The following is a 16,753-nucleotide window of genomic DNA, read 5'->3' on the forward strand; positions in this document are numbered from 1 at the left end:
GAACAAGGACAGTCCCGAACTAAACGATAAACTGGTACAGTAGTAGAGCGAGCGCTGTGGCAGTGGCAGTGGGACTTGAAACATGACTAGTGCTGCTCAATTCTTATTTCGTTCGTCCGTTCGTCTGTTCGTTCGATTGAGCGCGTCCAAAAGCAATGATGGCCGGCGATCCGGGACCACGGTCATGTGATGTGCTCACCGGTCGCGGCAAGGCATCGAGAATTTCCGTGGCTAGTTATGTGGACGAAATCCGTCGACGTAGATTACATGCCTCATTATTCTCCTCATAGCAATTCTGAGATGTATGGACCGGTTGCCCTGGCTGAGTATTGACCCAATTGGGGCTCTTATCATGCTTGTGCATATATCTCGAAAAAGCCTCAGGAAATAAATGTGCCGGCCACCAACGGAGAACACATCACATGACCGTGGTCCCGGATCGCCGGCCATCATTGCTTCCTCACTCCTCAATCGAACGAACAGACGAACGGACGAACGAAATAAGAATTGAGCAGCACTCTAATAGGCATGCTCAATTCTACAATTCGGCCGTTCGCTCGAGCAATCGTTCGCGCTTTCGTTCGCGCCAGGAATAGCTCAAGAAGTGATGCGGGAGATGGCCGAAGGGAGCCGAGCGTCTGCTCCCTCGAGCGGCTCGAACTTCAAAGTTTTGCAACGTCTCCTATTCACTGGCAATAAGCTCATTACATGGTGGTGACATAGTAACAGAACAGACGTTTAGTGCCTGTCATCGTTACTTTAAGATTATTCGGCCATCTCCCGCATCACTTCTTGAGCTATTCCTGGCGCGAACGAAAGCGCGAACGATTGCTCGAGCGAACGGCCGAATTGTAGAATTGAGCACGCCTACTCCTCGGCCGGAACCGGGATTCAATCGGAGTCTCAAACGCCTGTACACACCGATCCTCCTGGGTCGTCGTCCATCACCCGCCCGAAAGTTCTCAAGCCTCGTCAAGACCAGCGACAATGGTGAGCAGCCTCTCGACGTCGTCGCCTGTACCGTTGCAGTCGGTATCTCGGAGCTCTGTGGTCATATCCATCATGGAGGGATAGCACGAAGATGGATGGTACGTCGCACTTTGGGATGCACTACTCAAATCCGCGTCTGATTGACTGCCCTGCAGACCCCCAGCATACACAGCACACGTAGAGCTTCGTCTCTCGTGCTTATCAGCCGAGCCCTCGCGGCGATGAAGCTACTGCTGGGCTCGTGTCTTCGGACGCGAGCGCTAGAGCTCCGAGGTACCGGCGGTGCAGGCGGCGCATGTAGCCGTGCCTGTTACTGATCACCCCTCGTCTCAATGACCAGCCTCCCAAGTCGAAACCCGGTTCCGGCAAGAAGCCCGCGCCCGCCCCTGGCTCCGGCGCGAAGACCACCAAAACGCCGAAGAACCCCCTGTTCGAGGCGCAGCCCAAGAACTTCGGTATTGGTACGTTGCTACTGTACAATCGGGATTGCGACGGACGGGGCTGATGGGTTGTACAGGTCAGGATATCCAGCCGAAGAAGGACCTGACGCGCTTCGTCAAGTGGCCGGAGTATGTCCGCCTCCAGCGCCAGAAGGTTATCCTCAACCAGCGCCTGAAGGTGCCCCCCGCGATCGCGCAGTTCTCGCACACTCTCGACAAGAATACTGCCACGCAGCTGTTCAAGCTCCTGAACAAGTCTGTTGTAAAGTGTACGATGTTGTTCGCCGAAGCTGATACGTTTTGTCAGGTACCGCCCTGAGACGAAGCAGGAGAAGAAGGCTCGTCTCACCGCCCAGGCCCAGGCTACCGCTGAGGGCAAGGCCCCGACCAAGGACGAGACCAAGAAGCCCCTGTTTGTGAAGTACGGCCTGAACCACTGTGTCGCCCTCATCGAGGCGAAGAAGGCCGCCCTCGTCGTCATCGCGCACGACGTCGACCCCATTGAGCTCGTCGTTTTCCTGCCCGCATTGTGCCGCAAGATGGGCGTGCCCTACGTTATCGTGAAGGGCAAGGCCCGTCTCGGGACGGTTGTCCACAAGAAGACCGCCGCTGTTGTTACCCTACAGGAGGTCAAGAGCGAGGACCAGCGCGAGCTGGCTACTTTGGTCAGCGCCGCGAAGGCTAACTTGTGAGTGCCCGCCTCGTTGTTAATCGGCGTCGTATCGCTAACTTGGGGTTCGCAGCTCCGACAAGTACGAGGAACAGCGCCGTCAATGGGGTGGAGGTATCCGTGGCAACAAGTCCACCCAGATGCTTCGCAAGCGCGCCAAGGCTGCCGGCCAGACCCTGTCTGCCGCCAACGCTGGCAAGCTGTAAATGCGAGTCTCTCAGGCATTGTATCTGCTCTCTGATGCTGGTTCGGCTTGAGCGGGGCTATATCAAAAGTGATGTATGCGTACATCGCCGCATGTGGACGAGCGACTGTTATCTTGTTGTTTTCGTCGTCGCTGTACTAGGCTGTCATGCATTTATGTCGCTTTATGCTATATGTGTCACTACATATATTTGAAGAGGGGGGGCTCGCCGAGAGGTGGTGATATTGTACGACTAGAAATCGAGGCGTTCTGTTGCAAAGATGACGGTGATATGTCGTGAACTTGTGAAATGCTTTGTGGCTCCGTGGAGACTTCAGAAGGAGTCCATTGAAGGACCGAAGCGCGACCGCGAATCTGATACCATGCCCTTTGTTCCCTCTATCATGACCTGCTGGGCAATACCCCCCTCCTCCGGCGACATAGCAATGTTGTTTCCCTAGTTAGAGCAACTGGATAACGCACCTACGGCACTCGAAACGGATACAGTGCGATGAAAACTCGTCAAATCATGACTGGCTTTCGCCCCATTGTGCTTCCCCATCAAGACCGTTACGGAATGAACATGGATACACAAGGAAGACAGAACAGATCTCTTTCATCAAGTTTGAATCGTATTTACATCACCCAGACAATCAGCAAAAGCGGAAGCAGTCATTTCAATAGGATTGGCCCAGCGACATCCTTTCCATCTGCGGCGACAAGTCTTCGTCGCCCTGGACCACTCCGTTGCTGCCAATGTTCTTGGATGGCCTCAATGCGAAAGGGGAGAGATAGGTTGCACCGTTATCGACGCCCATCTCGCCGTTCGACACAAGAAGACTTTGAGGAGCAAAGGGTCCCGCCGCCTTCGAAACAGAGACTTGTTGTCCAGAACTCCCGCGAGGTGCGACAGAAATCTCCCCAATATCCGGCGGCGGTGCCCGCCAGTCGAGCGTCTCAGGAGAGATCAACTGACTGAAGGGTACCACTACCTCCTCAAACCCGCTGCTACCATCGACTCCGTTCAATCCTTCACTCCTGCGCTCCAGCCGTGCTTCGGTTTGGTCGCGGACCATGAATGCCTTGCTATCAGCGTCCATGGGCCATGTCTGCTCTGTGCTGAGCCCGTAGCACCCCTGCATCGCCATATCTTCAAAGCCCCGGTCGTTATTCGACCAGGAAGATCGACCAGAGTCAGGTTGCGATGGGTAATGGCCTGATGAACGCTTTCTTTTTGGGGTATTGAAGGGATGATGCCTCTTGACCGAGGATCGATGTCGCCTCTTGTGGCATTGAGCCGCTCGGGCATTTCGGTTGGTTTTTACCGTTTGCTCTTGCAGCTGCAGCTAAAGCCAAGTTTCAGGTGCATAGATACTCCTAAGATGCTTCTCGAAAGGTGGCCTACCTCGTCAAAGCTGTCGGCGAGGCCGTCAACGCTAGGCGACATGGTGGCTAAAGCTGCCTTAAGGTTATCCAGCTCCTTACGGGCCTCAGCCAATGCTCTCGCGGTTTTCGAGAGAGAGAAGGGCAGGGCCTCCAGGGGAGACGAGTTTACAGGAGCCATGGAATGTCGAAGGAGAGAAGACGCGATGTGGTGGCCCGCTGGAAAGCAGTGGCTGTCTTTATGCACCTGCGGCAACTGCCGGCGGTTATGCGGTACACTCAAGCATTGTCCGACCGCTCGTTCGTCGTTCTGTCGAATCAATATAGGAGCTCGGCGTCGTCCTGAAACCCCTCGCCAGCGCGGTCATGTCGCTCTTGAACTGCGTCGAGAGCGACAAACGGCATCCGTGCGCGGCGCGACGTGTCTACCTTACCTTGTTTCGAAACGGAGCGTAAAATCGTCCGTAATTCCTACTATCGATCCAGACTGCTGGTAATCGTGTAGTAGAGACGAGGACAGACGTTTGATTGGACGACTGCACGGCAAATTAATACATGAATTGTTCAAATGACCACCGCTACATCAATCGAAGTTCCCATCAGAAAAACTCAGTCCTGCCTTCAAAGACGACCCCAACGACATCCTACGAAGCTGCGGCGTCAACTCGCTGTCCACCCCCATCGCCCTCCCGTCATTGTCTTTGGCTTGTGGTTGAGGGTAAGCTGCAGTGTTGCCAGCCTGCAGCGAATAAGGGACTGCTGCGCCCCAAGGTCCAAATATTTCGGGCGGAGGCGCTAGCCATGCTGTATCCCAGTCAGGGGTCGCGCTGGTCATCCTAGCTAGCGCCTGGGATAGATCATCGTCCTCCCTCCGGAAGCTTGAGTGGAAGCGCGATTGCCGGGGACTGGCCGTTGGCTCCATATCCTCGAACCCTAGCTCATTCGCAGTCGAAGAAAACAGGCCGTGGGCAGGTTGATTCAGCGGTAACCCTGGAGCCCTTTGCTTGCTGGGGGAATATGGCGCGTAGGATCGAGCCTTGCGCTTCTTGAGTGCGTCGGGCGCGCAGGGCCCTCGCGTACGAGTCTTCTTCGAGTGGCATTGAGCCACAGCGCCGCGATGGTTGGTGCTTTTTTGTTGCTCTTGCAGCTGCAGCTAAAGACCAAATGTAAATACTTAGCTGAGCCTCAGTGACGCAGAGGGCGGCATACCTCGTCCAAGCTTGCTGCAAGTCTATCGACACCGGATTCGATGCTCGGTAACATAGTGGCAACTAGAGCTGCACGAAATTCTTCAAATGAGTCTCCCGTGTTCATGCCGGTTCCGGGCGGGAAGGCCTCTGGCCAATACCAATATGCGGAAGCCATCGAATGTCGAATGGGAGAAGACGTTGTAGGAAGCAGAAAGTAGGACGCGCTGATTTTATGTCGTTCGGTAATCGCCGGGCCGTTGAGCTTTGTGCGCGAGCACCGTCCAAGCGCCCATCTCTTTGTCCTATCGAGTGGAGTCGAACGCCGTTCTCTCGGATGACCACGAGCTTGCTGGACGCTGTCCACGCCGGCTAAGGTCGTCCCTGTCATTCTCCTGTTTGCGCAATGGCGATCGAGTCCGATATCTCATGCCAGACCTCCACATAAGGCGCATTCCGAGATCCCCTTGGTACCAATCGTACCGGCTGCTTGCATTAGACGACGGTGGAAATTTTGGGAGAACGAGATCATAATGGTTGGTGCTTGGTAGTTGTCCTTGAGGAGCTTCTGACTAACCGCCAATTCAGCAACAGAAAGCATAATCTGGCCATTGACTTACACAGACGATGTCTTGCTCCTCCTCCGGCTCCTCTGCCTCTCCAGTCTCGTCGAGTTCTTCGCTGTTATCAGCTTCATGCCCTCGCCCATTTCTCCATGTCACACGAAGGAGTTCTATCAGATCTGGAGTCGTATTCCTTGGAGCGGCTTCAAGAGGCTCGCCATGAAACTTGAAGAGAGGCATGGTGGGCCACAGAACAGCAGTGCGCGTTTGCTGTACAGAGGTTCAAAGGAAGAGAGGCGCAGTGGCACGCCGCGATTTACAAGTGTTTGTGACTGAATAGTTTGTTCTCCACGTGCTCTCTTCGTCCTCGCCTCTGCCGAAATCTCTAGGTGTCACTCTCAAGGCTTCATTTCTTCTGGGTCAACTCTATCTGCCTCGCCGCTCTACTTGGGATAATGCTCCTTTCCTTCTTAACGCGCTCGTAACTACGAGATGCAAAGCATGCGTGGAGAAGAACCAGATTTGACCCCCGTTTACTTCCATGCGCTACATTCATACATTGGGCCAAAAAACTGAAGTCTTGATCGTGTTGGGCACCTCTACACTTCTTCATCTTTCCCCGCGTACCCACTGCAACCGTGCGCCTCTTTCGTCTAGATTCAAGCGCTCGAACGTGGATCGGAGTTCGTCTACATCAACCCGTTCAACAAACTGACTTTGTTCGCGGATCCTCCTTCGCAGTAACGACGAGCGTCTGAGGCTCCATTTAAATGGCGTGCATGGCTCGACCCCCGACGGCCTCAGAGTATATGCGGAGTAGATATCATTGGACTTTCCCCTTGCCGTTGTCGCTGTAACGTCCGATATTGTCGTTCTCTCCAATCCCACGGGGCTTGGGGAGGATGACTTTGCGCCCTTCGCGCCGTCTTCATTTCTAGACTTCAAATATCCACCGAATAAAACGCCAGTCGCATATGTGGAATCTATAACGTCTTTATGCTGACCTATGGCAGGGACGCCCCCAGCATTACCAGGCACTAGGAGCGGCTTGATTTTGCTATAGGGTGGAGTAAGTTAGGCCTCTTCGGGAAAAAACAAACCGACCAGGCTCGGTCTGTTCGACGTCTCTTCCTTGACTCTTGGCTTCCAAGAAGCTGTGGCCCGTTCGATACCTTCCCGGAGGCCCTCGGGGACGCGTTCCGTAGGCAGTCCAACCCGTCGCTATGAAATGACGGGAAGTACCAAAGACCAAGATCTCCGCGGTGCCAGTCAAGATTTTCCCGATGAGGAGTCTCTTTCCTCGATCTCCCGGCGCAAGCTTGGTGTTTTTAGTTTGGAAAGTCTCCAACTAATCGCCAAAGTTAGTGATGACGAGTGTGTCGAGAAAAAACGACCACATACGCATTCGATGCTTGTCTCTTAAGATTCATCTGCCACCTCACTGTCGATATCGCGAGCGGTATAGTATCTGCTATGGCTGATGGGTGTGGCATTCAGAAGTGCAGCTGCGCCTTGACTAAGAACCCCCGGCCTGGGCTCAAGGGGCCCCGTTGAATAAGTGAATAAAGGCACTGCGGACGAGAAAGTAGCTGGATCGTGAATGGACGTTTGGAGAAAGCAGGCTGTAGTGACGCGAGCCTGGTTTAAAACGGTTGCCGAGCATGGGATATTTGACGCTTTGTCTGCATAACCCCTTCTCTTGTCCTCATATACTTGAAATTGCGTTGACTCGGTACGTGCTGCATTTACGACGTCTACCGTGTCCCTCCGCTAACGGCACATCAGATTGTCGCCCATAAAGGTGGGTCTTGGCACAGGCTGCCCCTTATTCCTCACTCGATTTCCTCATATCGTCGTTTCGTGCCCCCAGAAAATGCTTGATGCTGTCGTATCTCCGGGCCGAACTGAAGACACATACCCCTACCTCCACCTTGATTGTATATCAACCAACTGACGTCCATATCGCAGACTCTTCGCTCTGCATGCACCTGAGTTGTGTCTGGAGCACGTCCAGCCACGCTAACTCCAGAATATGTGCGAAATCACTAGCCTTGAAACCAGCTTTTGCATGAGTGCATTACACCGCTCCTATTGCGCCCTGGAGAGACGTACATGCCCGCCTTTCCGACCTTCCTACGCTTTCTTGTCTTACTCCGCGTCCCTCCCAATAATATCGACAGCGCTTCCCTCTAGTTTCATACGCCCGAAAATGTAGTATAACTTCCCCTTCCCCTCAACCTCCAGTTGCGACGGTCCGAGCAAAACAGGCTTGCGCCTCTGCAGCGGTGACTCATGTTCGGTATTCAGTCCAGTACATCGACGGACGTCCGACGGCAAGACGATACGTGCAGGATAGCCTATGTGTCTGCTTGCCATCTTCTCGTCATCCCCAGATGTCCTCGCCTTAGATCGGTCGAAGCGGTTTGAGGGGCGAGGAGCTGTGGTTTGCACTACGGTCGTAATACCCGCCTTCGCCTTGGGAGGACATCCGAATAAGCCGGCGGCGAAGGCGGCGGTATAAGAGGGCTCTGCTTGAGGGGTTGTTTGGGGAGAACCGAATGGAGTTGTCCAAGCCGACTCGTTAGCAGTAAACATCATCCCGAGTTCCGTAGCATCCTCCTTCAGCGAGCTTCGCTTCTCGGCTTTCGTCAATGAGGCTGTGGCCCTCGCAAGACCCTCGGAGAACCACCGGGGTGCAGACTTTGTGAGCAGTGTGACCTCGTCGCCGTGGCGCGAAGGGTAATCCTCTAGTCCCAGGTCGCCCTGGTACCAGTCGTAACGGGCGTTTCTGGTGGTAGGTGTTGGAAGTTTGGGGAAATTGGGAATACTGTGGTTGGTGCTTTGTTGTAATTGAGAAGCTTGCAACTAACCACCAAAATTCAGATATGAGCAATACTCAGTCAGGGCTCCTACCTGTTCGACGTCTGGATCCTCTACATGATTTAGTTCGTGTGGCACATAAGATTCTTCTCCGGCCACAACCTCTTGCCTGCCCTCCCTTCTCCACGTGGCACGGAGGAGTTCAATCATGTCCGGGGTCGCATTCCTACGAGCCACTTCGGAAGGCGCGCTAGAGAAGGTGAATAGAGGCATGGTGGGCCACAGAGCAGTGGCGCGATTGTTGTACAAGAGGTTGGGAGGAAGGAAGACACAGTGGCACGTTTATAATTGTTTGTGGCTGAGCCGCTTGGTCCGCACGTGCGCTCACCTTTGCGGCAAGCGGTCTGGCCGACTTGCTTTGCGCTGTGCTGTAAGCCTCTTCACTTCTTTCATTGAGTCCCTGGTGTACTGATACTCCAAACGACCTCGAGCTGCGATGGGGGTGGCAGATTTATATTCATAATACTCTACCTCATGCTCTTCTTCGCCTCCAAGAGTAATTCTTCGGCTTCTTCCTTAGGAATATCCCCTGAATGATGGGCGGGGGGCATCTGCACGATGCCCTGAAGTCGACGATTCAACATGTATCTCTTGGGGTCCGGCTCAATTTGAGTGGGCACGTCGAATACGTGAGTGTAAAGAGGTAAGGCCCGCGTGAGTACCGGAAGGAGTCATGCCACTACCCCCTTACACGGTCATGTTCTTCGCTTGGTAAGCTCGGATTGCGCGGTGTAAGGTTCGTTCTGTGCTTCTTGCCAGCGATCGCGATTCCTCGACTGCTTGTCATCATACTACGCAGCCCGCGAAGGTATGATATCTTGCCTTACCGTCTTTGGTCTCTTACCAGACATGCTGTGACTGATTTTCCTTAGTGCCGTCCGCGTCTGTTTTCCGTTCCCCGAGGAATCGCACGACTGCAGTTGTGGACGGTATCACTCGGAGTCTTGGTCCCGCACTGGCACTAGTGCGGCGTTGGCACCGTATCTTGTTTTCAGTCACCTGCCGAACGATGTCCGTGATGTCTACGGGGACTGCGCCGTTTTCTCGCCCACTTTGAGGGTGTCCTACGAGACAGGCGAGAGAACGGTGCTCCCTTCGCAAGTACCTTGCGTCGTCGTCCATGGCTTATGATACAGGTACGTGTATGCTCTTTTGAAAGTGGCTCTGGGTCTCGGATGCAGGGAATCGTGGCGCTGCGAGGCGGACTGGGTGTCTGAGGGGATTGCGCCGTACACAGCTCAGTTCTTTAAGTTTCTGAGGAGGTGGGGCCCTCCCCGCAGGCACTCGACCCCGATCATCATTCATGAACGGGTGAGTGCGTGCTTTTTGCTCGTGGCTCTTGCATACTCTACCGGTTATCGCGGTCTAAGCGTAAAAAGCATCTTGGAACCTGTGCGTTACGCAGTGACATAGGGCCTGTGCCACTTCGTACGCACGCACGGGCCCCTTGCATGGCATTCTGGATGCTGAGTGCGGGGAGTCGGGAACTACTAGGCGATCAGGGTGCCTGCAGGGATTGTGCCGTATTGCCACATATCTTTCGGTGTTCGACGGGTATGCGCAGGTGACGGGGCTCTTCCCCGCAGGCACCTGCCGCCCGCGTTCGTGGGTGCGTGCAAGCTCTGCTAATTTAGCGATTATAGTAATCAAGTTCTATGTGCGGAATGCGTCCTCGGAGCCTATCAGGTAGATAGCCTGCGCGCTTATCTACCCACAGGCTCCCCGGACGGCATGCTGGGCGTTGGGTGCGGAGCGTCGTGGCGCTACGAGGGTGACCAGCATGTCTGCGGGAGTCATGCCGTACCTGTCACCGATTCTTTGGTGTCCGACTAGTTAGTATTCGCGATGTCGGGGCTCTCGCAGGCAGCTGTCGCCGGCGTGAGTCGTGGTTGCAGGTCGGGTACGCGGCGCGCTTGTCGAGTGTGCCTCTTGCTTGGATATCTGTTATATGATCGTATGCGCGGAATGCATCCCCGGAGCCTGTGTGTCATGCGGTGACACAGGGACTGTGCCATTGCATGCCCATAGGCCCCTTGGGTCGTGTTCTGTGCACCGGGAAGTGGGGCTACGCCGTAGGGCTTCTGGTTTTTGCCTCAGGTTTTTCCTCGACCCAGCACGTAGAGCCTGTGAAGGGATGGTCCCTCTGGGGAGCTTGAGGTCGCCTCGTTCACAGGCTCTGCGTCCCGTGTTCACACGGCTGCGCCGGCGCGGGATCTGCTCCTCGAACGGAGGTGGGTCGGATCCGATGTGTGGAATACCCACAAGTGCGGTAAGTACAGAAACTGCCACTGGGTTTGTTGCACTACCTTGCTCGTGCCGCTCTTGGGCCGTCTTCCAGAGGGTGAGTGCTGCTGGTCGCGGGATTGGTAGGGCGGGTTAGGAGGAATGCTCAAGTTCGGTGGTGACGCGTGACTGCACACAAGTCATTGGATATCGATAATGCATCGAGAGCTGATAGGAAATTCTTATGCAGATGAAGTCTTCCATCTCTGCATCGGTCGCGCTCACATGGGACGAGCGTTTCAACATGAGTGTCCTCCGTCATACATTATTGTTGATACAATGATACAATCCTTCTAGTCATCTTCAAGCACACAGCCCCGTAAGTCCTTTCTTCTCCATCTCGTCTCTAGAGGGTGCCGGCCGTACCCGCTCCGCTCCCTACAGGCCGATTCTGGTTCTCAGTCACCCCCGCCGCGCGCGCGCCCGTGGTACCCACCGGAGGGTTGCCCGCGGGCTCCGTCGTCGTCCCCGCGTACTCGTTCCCGTACTTCTGATCCATGTTGGCGACGCCCTGCTGGACCTCGGCCTCGCCCTGGCGCGTGGCGGCGACGTTCTCGGGCTTACGCGTGCCGAAGGCGGCGTCGAGGGCGTCCATCGCGTTGCCGCGGATAGATTCGCCGGCGCCGTGCGCGGTCGTGAAGGCGCTCCTGGTTGGGTGAGGTTAGGATACGTTTTGTGCGAGACAAGGGGGTCAAACGTACTTGATCTTGTTACCGAGGGAGGCGCCGGCGGAAGATCCTGGGGTCTCGTTCGTCGACATTGTGGATGTTTAGTGGTTTATCGAGTCCGTGGAATTAGAGTGATAGGACCGTTAGGTGGTATACTGTAGCGGATCGAATGACAGGTGCCAGCGATGCTTTTATAGCACTGCGCATTGGAGGGGTCCATGGCGAGGTGGTGAGGATGACTTCATCGCAGCGATGATGTCAGGGTCTATATTCATCTCATTGGATCTAATCTAATCTCGCCTGTCGACCAGGATCTTACCCAGCCACAGTGGCGGTGACCCTGCTAGGTGTCTCTATCAAATCTCATACTATTACTAGCTGGTACACTTGCGTACACCGTTCAACAACGTATGAGATTATGTGAGCAAGACTCGCCGTCGAGACGACAGACGCAACCAACGCCCAATCCTTGCGGCCGCCACCACTCAGCTGTTCGCCCATCTTCCCCAGTGGGAGACGTACCATCAGGCATGAGTGTGGACGTCGCAGGATGGGGGCGTAAGACTGTCCTGTCTCGGCATCAATGGGAGGAGGTAGGGGAAGGAGAAAGGTAATAACTGAGACACAACAGGGACAACACACGCCTCTTTTATGCCAGGACGGGAGGAAGTGGAAGCGATCTGCGAGTTTAATGGTGATCCCATCAGGCGGTGTGGATCAGAAGGTATGGCCTCTGCGGACGCGACGTCGAATAAACTCTCGTTCCCCGCGAAGGAGCTCGCTATGCCAGCATACTACAGCGGGCTTTTATAGGAGAGGATAACCTTATCAGACGCCGGGTGCGTGCAATATAGCGCCATTTGGATTCGTCATTTCGACCCGGGATAAGGCGGGGGATTTATATTCGAGTACCCCGCAGACAGAATGGGTCCCTGTGGACCCTTGCATATCTGTGAGACCTGTCGGGCAGCAGAGAACGTCCTGGTACCTGCATCGCAGTATGAATTCGCATGACAGGCACCGTAGGGCACGCATGCCCACCGAGAGTGCGAGCTTATCTGGCACAGAAGGCAGAGAAGGAACCCGCCCCTTACGGAACCAATTAGCTTGCAACGATTGGGGTTATCCGGGCATCCAATGTGTGTTGATTTATATTTGTTTGTGGCTACTTCCGACTTGCGACACCTGCTGGTATACGACAAAATAGGCAAGAACTTACCTCAACGGTTTCCACTCAAGTACAGGATTTGGAGCTGTGCCTTTCTGAGCTGTCGGCATGGGGCAGAAGTGGTGTCCTGACGCCAAATGGAGTGATTTTGATCGCTTACCGCTGTATTTTCGGGAGCTGCAATTCCGCATCGTTTTGCGGATTGCTGGAATGGATTGCTGCTTCAGCATATATATCAGCTGTATTCAGGCTTTGAAGGGGGTTTATTAATCGAGCGCGCCTGCCTGGTTTCACCGTGTTTGCCTCGGTCTTACCTTCATCCCACGGATTCCCATTTCCCCTGCCCAGGCAACGATGGTCGTCCTGCTCAATTTAAGAGCCTATAATGGAGAATTTTTCGTAAGGGGTTTTTGTGAGCCAGACGGAAACTGCCACACGCGGACCTAGGGGCCACGGCCTTCAGTAAAGTTTCATCAACTGCAATCAACCGCAAAAATCCATCGCGCTCACAGCCGTTTGCAAAAATCATTTACAGTCGGACCACGTCGGACAAGCAATTTTAAGTCCCTGAGAGACGGGAATCAGACCATCAGGACTTCCCTACCTTCTTCCGACGTCCCTGGGACCCACTCCGACCCACTCCGACTATACGCGATTTTCTGGATTGGTGGTCCATCGATCTGCAAACGGCTGCAATCTCAGTTTGGTCAACTCAGGCTCAGTCTCATTTCCGCATCGACGATGGGCATAGTCTAACTGTATCTACCATGCGTGTCTCAGCTAGGAACGCAATAAATAAGCCTCGCGGTGGTCAGGCTCGCTCGTAGGTCTCAATCAGCGCGTCCACAGCAGACGTCGGGTTCCACTCCGGCCACAAGTCATTGGAAAGCCCTTCGGGCGACTTCGACTGTAAATCAGCGCCGCCTATCTCCCAACTTGAACTGTGTTTGAGGTAGGCTATGATCGCCGGGACGGAAAACGGAGGGTTGTCCTGCAAGATTTGTTCTTGTTGTGATATCGGAGTATAGGTGATCTCGAGGTGCCTTCCACTCTTCGCCATATACCCTTGAGCAACTTCATTCAAGGTCTGCACCGGCTTTCGTCATGAGGTCGTTCTCGCGCTCCCACTACTACACCTTGCGGTCTCCTTGTATGCACAGGGATTTCCAGTACAGCTGTTCCGGAGACGGAGTCGTCAATGCGTGGGCTACGAAGCGGGCCACGTCTCGGCGAGTTGTGTAACTGATGGGGGTGTTCCCCTCTCCAGCGATTGCGACTCTCCCGCCCGGGACATCCCATCCGAAGTACCTATCATTCCGGGTTGGAGTGAGTCGTGACACAGCTATATCACGTCCCACTCACGCGACGAAGATGAAATCGGACCACTGCCCGTTGTATATCAGCGTGTGCGGCAACTGCATATCTTCGAGCTTCTTGTGCATATCAGCGTGGTGCGTGTAGAAGCCGCCCTTGGCGCCCTTGGAGTACGACCCGTACTCCGACGGGACGAAAAGCTTTACGCCGGCGGCCTTGGCGGCGTCTGCGAGGGCGGCCTCGGCCCCGTGGCCAGCGCTTCCGACGACGGAAAGGACGGCGTCGACGCCAGCGAGGGCAGAGGTGAGGGAAGATTCGGAAGCGTAGTCCACGGTCTTGACCGTAGCTCCCAGCGCGGATAGCTTGGTGAGCGTTTCGTCGCCGTCGGGTACCTGTTGCTCGCGATGGACCAAGGAATGTGAGCACGAGTGTGAGGAATGGATGGTCAGGCGCACCCTGCGGGTCAGGACTAGGACTGTCGAGACTCGTCCGTTGGCTTTCAGTTTCAAGAATTCTTCCGCAATAAATTCCCCGATATGCCCGACCCCGGCGATGGCGAAGTGCTTCATGGTGGACATTGTGTCAAATGTTCTTCGAGGATGCTCGAGTCGAGGGAAGAGCTCGCCTCCACTTTCATTCCTAGGTATGTATGAACCCCTGCGGGCGCTTAGAAGATCAGGTCGATAGTCCGAAAAAATCGCAGGATCCACATTACGCACGGCAAGATGACGGAGAGGAGATGGTGCTCTTAAGACGAAACTTACACCACTTTTGAAGGTCAGGCAATCGTAATCTCGGCCCTCTGCCTCCATTTCGCAGTGCTCACTTGAGCCCAAGGTGATGAGCGTGGTCCCCAAGTGCTGCGGGCTTCCTCGCACGGCATTGAGCTCGCGCATACGTCACGGAGGAAGTTACGGTTGGCTGGAGGGCGAACTGAGGACGCAAGTAACCAACGCGTTACACGGTTGGCCGAAGGTTTACCCCTTTGTAGAGTGCATACGCATAACTCCGTCTTCCAGGGACTCGAATAACAGAAATATGATCGCACTCGTAATCTCCAGACGTGACGATGGTGAGTACGCTTCCTGTGTTCGTGAGGAAATGAGTAATACAACTGAACCATCGCATAGCTGGTACTTCGTGGATCGTTCGGTGAGTACGTCCGAGGGCTTGAGGATCGGAACTCCCTGCCTCTGCCCGGAGGAGAATTATGGTGAAAATGGAATGTAACTTCACGGCCGAAGGCGCTTTAAATTGACTCCTCAGGCATGTATTACCAGGATGAATAGTCTTGATCAGGTATCCTTCCTCGCCACACAACAGGGCTCGTAAGTGACGACAATGCCTGAAACGAACGTATATCGCGAAATAGACCAGAGACACACCATGGCCTGTGTCGCGTCAGCCACCCGAACCATCCACGTCGATCGCTCACCTCGTCATCCGCCGACAAGTCAGCCACCCTGTCAGCCATGGAGACAGCCACCCAGATATGTATATAAAGGTTCCCGGACCAGCAGATTTGGCAGCAGCAGCTCTTCGCTCTCCCTCTCACCTCCGCCCCATCCGCTCTCAGCCACACTTGAACTTCATCCATACCTTCGAGATGTTCAAGTACACGTCTGCCGCAGTCGCTCTCGCTCTCGTTTGTGGTATCGCCTCCGTCGGAGGTGCACCTCACCACGCGACACGGGACCAGGGCCAGATTCCCGGTGCTTACTCTTCTCCCTCTCATCCTCCTTGACAAGTGACACTGACACTGAGGCGAGGACAGACGTGACCGTCCTCCAGTTCGCGCTGACCCTCGAGCATCTGGAGAGCGCGTTTTACAACGGGGCGCTCGAGAAGTTCGACGCGAACGCGTTCGCGAGCGCGGGCTTCCCGCCCTGGGTGCGCGAGCGGTACGAGCAGATTGCGGGCCACGAGGCTTCGCATGTCGCGTTCCTGACGAAGGCCATTGGGGAGAACGCGACCAAGCCGTGCACGTACAACTTGTGCGTTAATTCAATCTCTTATTGAGCACCCAGCTATATATAGTGTGGCTGACGACGGGCGAACAGCCCGTACACGGATCCAAAGAGCTTCGCGGCTTTGAGTCTGTCCATCGAGGGGGTCGGAACGGCTGCGTACACCGGAGCAGCGCATTTGTTGTCTAACCCGGACGACATAAATGCCGCTGGAGTACGTCCATTTTGATCTGGTCCAATGCACATGGTCGGCTGACTTAAGGTCGATAGTCTATTTTGGCTACGGAGGCGCGCCAGACGAGCTGGATCCATAGCGCGGTGAACAAGGGCACACCTTGGTCGGGCCCGTACCAGACGCCGCTAACACCTTCTGGCGCGTACTCCTTGGCTTGTGAGTGTCAGTAGTATCGTGATAAGTCTAGCTCGCTCACCATCATATCATGAAGCTCCATTTATTACATCGTGCCCCGAGAACAACCCATCTCTGCCGGTCAAATCGTTCCCTGGCCTTACCATCAGTCCCTCAATGCCCAAGGCAGGGTCCACGATCGAAGTCGCCGTCGACAAGTCCGACACCGCTGGCATGTTCATGGCGTACTACAGCGGCTTGTCTGTTCTGTCGTCCGAAATTCAGAACGGGGAGACGGTGATTCCAGAGGGGTTACAGGGAGTAGTATTCGCTGGCGTTGTCTCCGAGAAGCCTACAGAGGGCAAGCGGCCTACTGACGAAACTATGAGGAGCGGGCTGGTTGCTATTGATTTCGGGCTACCTGCTGATGCGAAGGTAGAATCACCTATGTAGTTATCCCATGAGATCGTTTTTCTTCGGGTTTTTGTAGGGTCTATGCGGTGCAATGTAATGGGACTTTCGTGCGTTGGATTTGCGTTGCATCGACGGCTAAACTTGAACACTGCGAATGTGCTGGCGACTAAATGCAATCCTCCCAACAAAGTTGAGGACGCGCGGCCCGTAAAAGGAAGGTCGAGGCCATCGTGAAGTGACTGCACAGACGGCTGTGCGGCAAGTCTGCGCAGTGCCTATGTTGCGTTTCCACG

The 16,753-nt window shown here is 54.8% G+C and overlaps 7 protein-coding genes across 7 annotated transcripts; 2 read left to right on the forward strand and 5 right to left on the reverse strand.

Moving 5' to 3' along the window:
- Positions 1–987: 987 nt before the first annotated feature.
- Positions 988–2,306, forward strand: GLOTRDRAFT_108150 (L30e-like protein; the record flags this gene model as incomplete). The annotated part of the gene is made up of 5 exons (XM_007871912.1): positions 988–990; positions 1,331–1,451; positions 1,508–1,685; positions 1,738–2,118; positions 2,174–2,306. The coding sequence occupies 5 exons, from the start codon at positions 988–990 to the stop codon at positions 2,304–2,306; spliced, it is 816 nt and encodes a 271-aa protein (XP_007870103.1).
- Positions 2,307–2,961: 655 nt separating this feature from the next.
- Positions 2,962–3,848, reverse strand: GLOTRDRAFT_96376 (uncharacterized protein; the record flags this gene model as incomplete). Its single annotated transcript, XM_007871913.1, has 2 exons — positions 2,962–3,630; positions 3,690–3,848. 2 exons carry the CDS (start codon positions 3,846–3,848, stop codon positions 2,962–2,964), a joined length of 828 nt encoding a protein of 275 aa, XP_007870104.1.
- A 402-nt stretch (positions 3,849–4,250) lies between these two features.
- GLOTRDRAFT_96377 (uncharacterized protein) lies at positions 4,251–6,910 on the reverse strand (the record flags this gene model as incomplete). Its single annotated transcript, XM_007871914.1, has 8 exons — positions 4,251–4,820; positions 4,877–5,249; positions 5,338–5,426; positions 5,475–5,687; positions 6,045–6,106; positions 6,134–6,474; positions 6,518–6,765; positions 6,860–6,910. The coding sequence occupies 8 exons, from the start codon at positions 6,908–6,910 to the stop codon at positions 4,251–4,253; spliced, it is 1,947 nt and encodes a 648-aa protein (XP_007870105.1).
- A 655-nt stretch (positions 6,911–7,565) lies between these two features.
- On the reverse strand, positions 7,566–8,510 carry GLOTRDRAFT_133035 (uncharacterized protein; the record flags this gene model as incomplete). The annotated part of the gene is made up of 2 exons (XM_007871915.1): positions 7,566–8,282; positions 8,331–8,510. The coding sequence occupies 2 exons, from the start codon at positions 8,508–8,510 to the stop codon at positions 7,566–7,568; spliced, it is 897 nt and encodes a 298-aa protein (XP_007870106.1).
- Positions 8,511–10,926: 2,416 nt separating this feature from the next.
- GLOTRDRAFT_141019 (uncharacterized protein) lies at positions 10,927–11,442 on the reverse strand (the record flags this gene model as incomplete). The annotated part of the gene is made up of 2 exons (XM_007871916.1): positions 11,282–11,442; positions 10,927–11,227 (listed from the first exon to the last, which is right to left on the reverse strand). The coding sequence occupies exons 1-2, from the start codon at positions 11,338–11,340 to the stop codon at positions 10,927–10,929; spliced, it is 360 nt and encodes a 119-aa protein (XP_007870107.1). The 5' UTR covers positions 11,341–11,442.
- A 1,785-nt stretch (positions 11,443–13,227) lies between these two features.
- Positions 13,228–14,308, reverse strand: GLOTRDRAFT_133037 (NAD P-binding protein; the record flags this gene model as incomplete). Its single annotated transcript, XM_007871917.1, has 4 exons — positions 13,228–13,503; positions 13,553–13,724; positions 13,779–14,122; positions 14,186–14,308. 4 exons carry the CDS (start codon positions 14,306–14,308, stop codon positions 13,228–13,230), a joined length of 915 nt encoding a protein of 304 aa, XP_007870108.1.
- Positions 14,309–15,336: 1,028 nt separating this feature from the next.
- On the forward strand, positions 15,337–16,499 carry GLOTRDRAFT_133038 (uncharacterized protein; the record flags this gene model as incomplete). Its single annotated transcript, XM_007871918.1, has 5 exons — positions 15,337–15,442; positions 15,505–15,724; positions 15,791–15,911; positions 15,968–16,088; positions 16,144–16,499. 5 exons carry the CDS (start codon positions 15,337–15,339, stop codon positions 16,497–16,499), a joined length of 924 nt encoding a protein of 307 aa, XP_007870109.1.
- Between the last annotated feature and the right edge of the window lie 254 nt (positions 16,500–16,753).

This window comes from Gloeophyllum trabeum (genome assembly GCF_000344685.1).
Source record: "Gloeophyllum trabeum ATCC 11539 unplaced genomic scaffold GLOTRscaffold_00015, whole genome shotgun sequence".
NCBI classification, from domain to species: Eukaryota; Fungi; Basidiomycota; class Agaricomycetes; order Gloeophyllales; family Gloeophyllaceae; genus Gloeophyllum; species Gloeophyllum trabeum.